The sequence below is a fragment of the Nothobranchius furzeri genome, chromosome 13 (assembly GCF_043380555.1).
Source record: "Nothobranchius furzeri strain GRZ-AD chromosome 13, NfurGRZ-RIMD1, whole genome shotgun sequence".
Classification (NCBI taxonomy): Eukaryota; Metazoa; Chordata; class Actinopteri; order Cyprinodontiformes; family Nothobranchiidae; genus Nothobranchius; species Nothobranchius furzeri.
In genome coordinates this window covers 58,475,250-58,486,148 of record NC_091753.1, presented here as the reverse complement: position 1 = coordinate 58,486,148, position 10,899 = coordinate 58,475,250, and the positions used below count along the sequence as shown (strand labels likewise).

Sequence of the window (10,899 nt, the reverse complement as noted above, 5' to 3'; positions counted from 1 at the left end):
GCAGACCGTAAAACTCAACGGCCCTGCGCTGTGATACTGTGTTATATCAGCCTCTATAAGCCTGCCCCTCCCTCCTCTCCATCTCCACCCAGACTCTGGCTAACTGCCGTGGGAAGTCACATTCACAGGCAAACGGAGCGCTAACCAGCATGGTGCTGTAGTGGGGTGGGAACGTTGGTCCAGATCCCCCTCATCCATCCCAACGGGAAACTGTCTCTTGTGTAGTAAAACGTCTCGTGATGGACGTGGTTGATTCTGATGAAACCCATCGACACATTTCCAATCCCTGCCTGTTTAAATCTCTGATTAAAGTCAATCAGACTGAAAAGGCCCATGAAACAACAGAACCAGTAAAAAAAAAACACTCTTTATGAAACATAAAACCTAAAGATTAAAGCAGTTTTTTATCAACATCTTTGATTATTTCATGTCTTTGGTTCAAAAATAAGTAAAAACTACTTAACTTCAAAAATGATTCAGTTCAGCTGGATTTTGTAACGGTGGGTAGGGCTCACCTGAGTAAAAATCTGAAAACAAGCTTTTATTTATTGATTTATTTAGTAGATCTGTGGATCTACCGTGCTAGAGGGCCAGACTCAATAACTTAGATGGCCCTGGATAGCCTGCAGAGAAACAAAGGCAGAAACATGGCCGACCATCGCTCCTCCTGGCCTGATGCACCAACAGATAAATGTTGTTTACACAAGAACCGTTTCAGTCGCTGCGTCACTCAGGAGGCCGGACCGCAACATCACAGGACAGGGGAGGAGAGGAGGGGTGGGAGGTAACTGGAATCCCCCCCCCCCCCCCCTCGATCAGAGCAAATACAAGAATGTGTGGGTGGGAGGGGGGGTGGGGGGGGGGTAGATAGATGCAGAGGCAAAAACAAAAGTCTGTTATAAAACAGCCAACCTCAGGGAGGAAACCACACACACACACACACACTCACGCACATGCACACATGTGCACACACACACACACACACACACACACACACTCACGCACATGCACACATGTGCACACACACACACACACACACACACACACACACTCACGCACATGCACACATGTGCACACACACACACACACACACACACATACACACACACACACACATAGGCACACACACTCACGCACACACACACACACACACACTCACACATAGGCACACACACACACGCACACACACTCACGCACATGCACACATGCGCGCACACACACACACACACACACTCTCACGCACATGCACACATGTGCACACACACACACACACACACACATACACACACACACACACACATAGGCACACACACTCACACACACATACACACACACACACACACACACATAGGCACACACACTCACGCACACACACGTGCACACACACACACGCACCAACGACTGTATCAGTGCAGTGCTGTGATAAGACGTGTCTGTTGTGTTTTATACAGTTTGTCTGTAAACCGTCGCTCACAAACTTCCTGTTGGACGTTTCAGACGAACAGAAGATGGTTTCTGCAGCAGAATTATTGGTTTTAGTTCCAAATGAGCTCCAAAAAACTTCATGAAGGACTGAAAACCTTCACAAGCATGAAGCTCATTAAGACATTTTCTAAATAAAAATATTTTCTAAAACTTTTTTTACACAACTGAACAATGAATCTTTCTGAAAGTGTCAGCTCCTCTGATAAAAGTTGTGGTATGGTTGCTATGGTTACGCTGGATGACAGGACACATGACCAGGATGAAAACGTTCCCACTCAAACTCGACATGCTCTTTTCACCATCCTGTGTCTCCAACTTGTTGCCAGCTGGTTTACAAAGTGGGTGGAGCACCATGTCTCCTTTTACAGGTGACTCATACCTCGATCACACCTGTGGAAGCTTCCAGTCAAACAAACCACACTGAAGCAAACAGCTGAGAAACAAAATTCCCTCAAACACACACACACAGAGTCTGGATCGGTTGGACAAGCGGGGCATCAATTCAGGAGGCATGGAGGTGTTAAACGTTGAATAAAACCTAAAAGGAATCAAAAACTGCAGCAATTTTACAAAAATAAATGATTTTGATAAACTTTTGACGTTTAAAAAGGTTTGTTTCAAGCTCTTATTTTGAAGGATTGAAGAAAAAAGACCAAAAACAAATCCTCACATTCAAGAAAATATCTTGTGTTTTATTGTTTATTTGGTAAACCTTGTTGACATGAATTATGAAGATAAAAACAAAACAATAAAGTTGCTGTTAAACTAACTTATTTTAGACTTCCAGGTTTGTTTCATGCTCCGAGACCCTAAAACGCCCCGACCTGTTGTTTATGAATCCAACTTCCTGGAATAAATAAAAACCAAACAAACGTCCAGCTGTTTTTAATCCTGCTGCTGTCACCTTTCTTCCCGCCTTCAGGCGTCCGACGGGGAAAACAAACCCCTTTTTGCACATTTTAAGCTTTCCAGCTCCAGAAAGTGCGTGACCGTGTTTATGAGGTGGCTCCTGCGCTGGATGACAAAGATGAGGGGCGGTGGGAGAAGGAGACGAATGTTCTTGACGGATCTGGTCTTGAATGGGTAGAAAAGTAGCTCCATTCAGCCCCCTCCCCTCCTGGCACACCCACCCTGCCCCCCAGCACACTATTACAATGCAGAACCCCACCCCCGCTCACACACGCACGCACACACACACACACACACACAACCTCCCCTTCAGACAGGACGAGGGGGGGTGGATGGGTGGGTTTCCCCAACTATTTAAGCAGATTCCAGCAGATGGTTGAGGAACTTTCCTCCTGCAGACACGTTGCTGGTTTTCCCTGCAGCTCTGACTTTTCCCACAACAGGACCGGTTGGATTCTTCTCTCATCACCTTCACGTTTCCTTTCTTCAACTCCAGGAAAGTTTGCCCTCCACAGCTCGGTCACGCACCAAGCTCCTTCACAGAGTTGAAGACGGTGGAGCGAACCATGCCCTCTGACTTCCTGACACCTTTCCTGGAACTGGATGAGGAATTCTGCAAGGTAAACTTCACGCGTCTGAACCGGGAGGAGACAGGCTGGAGAAGCAGGGAGAAGGTTTCTGGTTTGGTGCAGAAGTTCTAATGAACAGCATCAACGTGACGCCATGTTTAAGTTATGTTTCTGAGCAGCTTAGAAGTTGGGGTCACCATGACGGGACCACGTGATGATCTCCATATCTCCAATTAACATAAATAATAAACTCCTGATTGTTAATAGCAGCTAGAAGTCAATAAGCTATAAATCTGAGTTACGGACGTTCACTGTGCTCCTTTGATTTTGTGGATCAGCAGATTTGGACACGAGCATTTCTCAGCAACAGTCAGCTAAAAGCAGCAAAAGTTTGAGTTGAAAACCGTTTGGTTGGTTTGAGAAACGCGTTTGGAGCTCACGCTGATGAACTCGCCTGATCATGTCCTCCTCGCTCACATCGCTCCTCTTTTGTGTGACAGAGTTTCCGTGGCCTGGATGCAGCAGACGGCCCTCCAGTCAGCCCAAAGGTTCTGGGCTTCCAGAGACGCCACTCGCTCTGTCCCGTGACGCTTCCCAACTCCAAGTTCAACAGCAGCAGCTCCGAGGCCTTGGAGTCGGCCTGCCGGGGGCTCAGCCTGGCCTCCAACCAGCAGTGGAACCGCGTGTTCCCGCGCTCCTCGCTCAGCCACATCCCCTTCAGGGTGGACCGCTCCGTCAGCATGATCGAGGGGAACGTCGGTAGCTTGGGAACCAGAGAGGACAAAACGCCCGGCGTGTCTCCACCCCTGCTGCTGCCCCCACCGGGGCTGTGCCTCAGCAACACCTCCCTGGCCTCCCCCGTGCCCTCGTCTTCCCCCAGGCAGCTGGCACCGCCACCTCACATCTCCAGTCGCTACAAGACCGAACTCTGCCGCACCTTTGAGGAGAGCGGGACCTGCAAGTACGGCGCCAAGTGCCAGTTTGCCCACGGCCTGGACGAGCTGAGGGGTCTCAGCAGGCACCCCAAGTACAAGACAGAGCCGTGCCGCACTTTCCACACGATCGGCTTCTGTCCGTACGGCGCCCGCTGCCACTTCATCCACAACGCAGACGAGGTGCACGCCGCCGGCGCCCCTGCGCCTCAGAGGCACAAGCTGAGGCCTCCTCTGTTGAGGCACAGCCTCAGCTTCGCAGGCTTCTCCTCTCCACACACTTTCCAACCTGTAGAGGAGTCTCACCCATCCTCCCTCCTCTTCACACGGGCCTCCTCTGTCTCTCCCCCTCCCTCTTCCACGGGGAGCCCAGAGCTCCTGTCCCCCCTCGTCCCTGAGCCTGGTGCCCCGAAGCTCTGCCCCTATCCCTTCTCCTCTGGCATCAGCGAGCTTGCAGGCTCGCTGGCTCGCAATTTCTACGCTGTGACTGACTGCAAGTGTTCAACATCTGCCCTCCCGTCTAAAAAGCTCCCGCTGCACCTCCCTCAGCAGCCAGCCGCCCCCCTGAGCGGCTGCCTCGGCCTCCAGCGCTGCTCCTCGGCCGACTCCCTCTCTGAGGAGGGCTTTACGTCCTCCTGCTCCCTCAGCTCTTCTTCCAGCGACGCCGAGTCGCCGAGCTTCGAGGGCCGGCGCCTGCCCATCTTCAGCCGCCTCTCCATCTCAGACGAATGAGAACAAGCTTTACTTGGCAGCTGAGGTTGATCAGGGACAGACGCTCTAACGTTTTATCCACATGTGGCCCAAGCGGCGCTCACGGGGGATTAAAACGTTAGACTTGCAGTTCCTTCCTGGATCCAGCTGAGTAAACGTACTGATCTTTGTGCATATTGCATTTCTCAGCCAAGCAGCTGTAGCGCTGCTCCGCGTTTGTCCAGTTTTAGCCGACTCTTCCCGTTTTGTTGATACCTTTAGCCTTTTTGTTTGATGCCATTGTTACTGCTGTATACTGTTGTATACCCATGTTTTAGGGTAATTCCTGCTTTGTGGAACGTTCTGTGTGAGAATTCTGTGTACCCTGATTTCTGAAGGATTTTTACATTATTTTTTACTAAAAAATAGGATCCATTTGATGATTTTTATCCACATTTTTTTGTTTTATTCCTCTAAAATCTGCATGACTGGAATGTTGATCACGTTTAGGACTCTCCGCGTGCGTGTTGTTCATCCAAGAGGGAGATGTTTTGATGCTCGTCAGCTGTCTGAATGATTAGTCGATTGGCTGCACCCACATGATTGTATTTGTCAGCTGTGAAGCAGCAAGAATAGCACAAGTAGAGAAAGCCAGAGTCTCTAGTTACCAAAGTTCTCCTAACCTAGAGCTGCAGGAAACCCATCCAGAGTGTATGATTAATACCGTAGCCTAACACGTTTTAGATCTATTTATTGCTTTTGTGCATGTTTTTGGTTTGATTTTGTGTTTTTGTGCATTTTTGGAGGAAAAGATGGCAGAACGCTTTACTTTTATTTTGGGATTCGTGTTTTCCATCCAGAAGCTTTAAATGCTTGAGGAGAGGAGGGAAAGTTAGGAGGAGGAAAATCATTTTGGCATTCTGTGTTTATGTTGCCTTATCGGCTAACGGGCCTGGTGGGAAACGGGGCTCGCTTGGGTTTTACCGGCAGCCGGGAGGTGGGAAAACCCAACGAGTCCGCTCTCCTCTCCTTCAAGCCTCACATTTCCTGATTGTACAGATTTTTTTTCCCAGCTCACACGGAGCAAGTCATGGTGGAAGAGTGGTCCACGCCATGAGTCAGCCGCTGCAGATGGACGTGGAGGGTTTGGACCGCTCCATCGCGTCACGGCGGTGTGGGCGTGTAGAAGTGGTAGCTACATGACAATGTGTTTGTAGATGGACCTCTGTTGCACACCAGCTAGCTGGCAGCAGGCCAAATCCAAACAGGAAGTTCCTCTTTTCTCTTGTAATCGGCTCAACCTGCCTGGAGGAAGTCAGAGACGCTTCTAGTTGCTGCGGCTCGTTTGCGACTCGACGGCAAGATGTTTTAAATAACTTGTTAAATTAAAGTCCTATTTATTGTGTTTGATAGCCTATATTGTGTTTTTTCACGTAATTTAAATGCATCCATTGTTTACATTCCAGCGGTTATGTCGATAACCTTTTTTTATCTTAATATATGTCAATTTTTATTTCAAAATAAAAGTCTTTTGGAAAAATTACGGTGTTATTTTTGTTCACAGTGTGCATAAAGTGTATTTTGTTTTAAGGGACGATCTAAATGTGCAAACTAATCGGGGTAAATGACTAAAACTCAGCTGGGCCAACCGAAGAGCTGGGATGTGGAAACTTTGACCCGCTGTCTTTATAAACAACAATAAACTTTAGCATCCCCAAAAACCAAAGTGTTCCCACGAGCGTCCTTTTAAAGCGTGTTTCTGAGGCCTTTACGATCATCTGCGGACGCAACAAAAGCTCCCTCCCTCCCCTCTCCTCGCCCTCGCCTCCCTGCATGCTGCGCCGTGTGGGAGGAGGACGGAGGTTTGTTGCAGCTCATCCGAATAAACCAATTTAGGGTGAGTGACACTGAGGAGAATGTTTGGGCAACAGATGCTCAAACAAAGACTCGCAGCACACAATAGGTGGCTGAGATAATTGTGACTGATTTCCATCTATTCAAACAAAGTGGAGCAGAAGTTGAGGTCCTCTCCTGCGTGTGTTTGTGTGTTTGTTTGTCTCATAATCTAAATCCAAAATTAGAAGCAACAGTGTGTTTGGTTTAAAACCACAGCTGTCAGATCTCAGGACCGACGCGCTAACAGCTAGTCTGAAACAGCTCCCGTCGCCTGAACATCAGATCAGTTCATGAAGACTTCCTGCATGGATGCATCCTAACAGATTCTAGATGAAGCGGACCCCCGGACAGATGCACCAGAACGTTACGTTTGGCTGCAGCGTTGATTTTATTCTCATCAGAAATAATAATCCTGGCATGAATAACGAAAGGTGTGTCAAAACCAAATTCAGAAGACTGATTGTGTTCTAACATGAAAGCAATATGCTTTGGTAATGACTGTGTTAACTAGCCATTAGCTCATCAATCACTAAGGAAGTAGAGTGGATTTCCCTAAACAAGAGCGCATTTACAAGCAGACAAGCTCATTTCTTCACACAGAAACAGTTTCCTGGCAGCTTGTTGTTATGCTCGGTATGTTAATGGTTTGCAGAAAGCTGCCTGAGACACACAACATGGACCAAGCTCCGTCCAGAACATCTGACGTTTTTCTGCTGATTCAACCGAGCGGCGTCTCTCGCTCTGTCGCAGGAGAGGGAGGCATCCGGGCTCCCGTTTGTGTGTGCTGGCATTCAGCCGTGCAAGGCTGACGATTTCTCTCCGGTGAATGAATAATATCAGAGTGAAGCTGGAGCAAACTCCCACAACCCCCCCATGGCTACTTACCATTCAATACCAGGGGTGTGTGTGTGTGAGCTTCTGTAAGCCCTTAAAAGGCCAAGGGGCCATCCCCGTCTAGCCCCTCGAACCCTCCCTCCCCCCCAGCCATGCAGCTCCATTGTGAGTCCCCGTTTTCCCTTTTCAGTCTAACATCTGTATGCTAATGCACCCCAGTGGGAATGGGCTGGATTTATCCTGGGAGCGAGGGTGAGGGGTGGCCTCCCTGTGTGTGGGGTGGATAAAGTGATCCAGCAGCAGGGGAAGGTTTCTGCCACGCTAAAGAGACGAACTACTGATTAACGGGCGACTTTAAGGGGGCTGAAATGAAGTCTGAAAGAGCCGTGTGAATAAATGTGTGTGCACAGGGCTCTCTGGATTACATCCATCATCACACAACGCACAAACAAGGAAGGCAGCAAGCGCAGTTTGCATCTGCAAATTCATTCATTCGTTCATCAGGGAAGAAAAGCGGAGTGGATTGGCTCGGGCTGAAACTCAAACGAGTGGCACCGAAACACAGGACAGGGCGATAAACCGCTCAGTTGAGATAATCTGGACCAGTATTAGATAAGTAGTTTAATTCAGAGTGATAGGCTAACTGCTAGACTTATTGCTGCCATCTTTAAAGCCAGGACGCCCCAGTCCTGGCCCTGGAGCTTGTTAGAGTTGTTTCCCTGCTTCAACACACCCAATCAGACGCTTGCAGCGGTGCTTAACAGGTAAAGTCCTTTTCTCTACTCAGGTAGATTCTGGACTCCCCACATCCACGCTTGCCCTCAGACAGAGCTGTTTATGCGTCCAGAGCTCATTTAAAGGTATTGTTGTGTCTTCACAGGAACCAAACGTAAATGCCACCATCAGAATCAACCCCACAGCTGTTCTCTGCTTATCTGATGCATGAGGAACAAAGGTACCTGTGCATGTAAAACACCTCGAGGTGACCTGCGATCCTGTTTAACACGTCAAAGAAAGCAGACTTTAACTGCTGTTTAGATGCAAATTTTCATTTCTTAGAACATAAACTCTGTAGAGGGACGTTTGCAGCAAAATGTGTTTGTTTGAAACGTCTTTTAGAAACATTCATAGTGCAAAATGTGTTTAGATAGGCTGTTTTTAGTGTTTACAGTTCGTTTTGCCTTTTTGCTTTTTTGTGCAACAATAAAAAAAATCATCATCATGATGAAATAAAAATTGAAAACAGATAAAAAGCAGAAAAGAAAAACAATAAAACCTTTTAGATTAGTAGATAAACATAAAAAGCAAAAATGAACAAACGACTGACCGAACAAACAAACAAAGAAACAAACAAACAAACTAACTAATAAACAAACAAATAAACAAACAACCAGATAGATAAATAGATAAAAGTTTGATACGCTTGGAAAACCAACTAGTTTAATGAAATAAATCCCAGGAAGACATGAAACGGCAGTAATAATGATGTCCAGATCAGTACCGCCCCCTGCTGATCAATTAAAGCACCTCATGGTGAATGCTTCAAGCACTTTACCAACAAACCTCTTTTGTTGTTTAGGTTTTCCAGTTTTATAAGATTTGTATCCAAGAAGCATCAAATAAATAGTTTCATCACCTGTTTCTGACAGTGAGTAACACCTTATCTTCCTGTTCAAAGAGAGTTTTCCTCTCCACTGTCACTTTATGCTTGCTTAGTATGAGGATTGCTGTATACAGGTGCTGGCCAGTAAATTAGAATATCATCAAAAGGTTGAAAATATTTCAGTAATTCCATTCAAAACGTGAAACTTGTACATTATATTCATGCAATGCACACAGACCAATGTATTTCCGATGTTTATTACGTTTAATTTTGATATTTATAGGTGACAACCAATGAAAACATCAAATCTGGTATCTCAGAAAATTAGAATATTCTAAAGGCCAATGAAAAAATGTTTCTTTCTCTAATGTTGGCCAACTGAAAAGAATGAACATGAAAAGAATGTGCATGTATAGCACTCAATACTTAGTCGGGGCTCCTTTTGCCTCAATAACTGCAGTAATGCGGCGTGGCATGGACTCGATCAGTCTGTGGCACTGCTCAGGTGTTATGAGAGCCCAGGTTGCTCTGATAGTCGTCTTCAGCTCCTCTGCATTGTTGGGTCTAGCGTATTGCATCCTCCGCTTCACAATACCCCATAGATTTTCTATGGGGTTAAGGTCAGGCGAGTTTGCTGGCCAATCAAGGACAGGGATACCATGGTCCTTGAACCAGGTGCTGGTGGTTTTGGCACTGTGTGCAGGTGCCAAGTCCTGTTGAAAGGTGAAGTCTGCATCCCCATAAAGTTGGTCAGCAGCAGGAAGCATGAAGTGCTCTAAAACTTCCTGGTAGACGGCTGCATTGACCCTGGACCTCAGGAAACAGAGTGGGCCAACACCGGCAGATGACATGGCACCCCACACCATCACTGACGGTGGAAACTTTACACTGGACCTCATGCAACGTGGATTCTGTGCTTCTCCGCTCTTCCTCCAGACTCTGGGTCCTTGATTTCCAAAGGAAATGCAGAACTTGCTTTCATCAGAAAACATAACTTTGGACCACTCAGCATCAGTCCAGTCCTTTTTGTCCTTGGCCCAGGCGAGACGCTTCTTGCGCTGTTTCATGTTCAAGAGTGGCTTGACACACGGAATGCGACACCTGAATCCCATGTCTTTCATGAGTCTCCTCGTGGTGGTTCTTGAAGCGCTGACTCCAGCTGCAGTCCACTCTTTGTGGATCTCCCCCACATTTTTGAATGGGTTTGTCGTCACAATTCTCTGCAGGGTGCGGTTATCCCTAGAGCTTGTACACTTTTTTCTACCACATTTTTTCCGTCCCTTCGCCTGTCTGTTAATGTGCTTGGACACAGAGCTCTGCGAACAGTCAGCTTCTTTAGCAATCACCTTTTGTGTCTTGCCCTCCTTGTGCAAGGTGTCAATGATTGTCTTTTGGACAGCTGTTAAGTCAGAAGTCTTCCCCATGATTGTGGTGCCTTCAAAACAAGACTGAGGGACCTTTTAAAGGCCTTTGCAGGTGTTTTGAGTAAATCAGCTGATTAGAGTGGCAGCAGGTGTCTTCTATATTCAGCCTTTTCAGAATATTCAAATTTTTTGAGATACCAAATTTGGAGTTTTCATTAGTTGTCACTTATGAATATCAAATTTAAATGTAATGAACATTGGAAATACATTGGTCTGTGTGCATTGCATGAATATAATGTACAAGTTTCACGTTTTGAATGGAATTACTGAAATATTTTCAACCTTTTGATGATATTCTAATTTACTGGCCAGCACCTGTAGTCACTGACACTAGTCAGTGACTTGATGCAACCTGCTGGGTTCCTTATATAGGAAACATTATTTCTGATTGGCTTAATGAACTGACCTGAATTTGAATGTTTATTATGTGAAGGTCCTTGAGACGACTCTTGTCGTGATTTAGCGCTTTATAAATAAACTTGAATTGAATTGAATTATCAACCCCAGCCCTGGAAATGTCACCAGAGGACCTTTTGTTATTTTATTTGTGAACATCG

General features: G+C 46.6%; 1 protein-coding gene across 1 annotated transcript; it reads left to right on the top strand.

The window, feature by feature from the left end:
• Positions 1–2,744: 2,744 nt before the first annotated feature.
• sb:cb81 (mRNA decay activator protein ZFP36L1) lies at positions 2,745–4,761 on the top strand. The gene is made up of 2 exons (XM_015950795.3): positions 2,745–3,014; positions 3,464–4,761. The coding sequence occupies exons 1-2, from the start codon at positions 2,961–2,963 to the stop codon at positions 4,625–4,627; spliced, it is 1,218 nt and encodes a 405-aa protein (XP_015806281.1). The 5' UTR covers positions 2,745–2,960; the 3' UTR covers positions 4,628–4,761.
• The last annotated feature ends 6,138 nt before the right edge of the window (positions 4,762–10,899 follow it).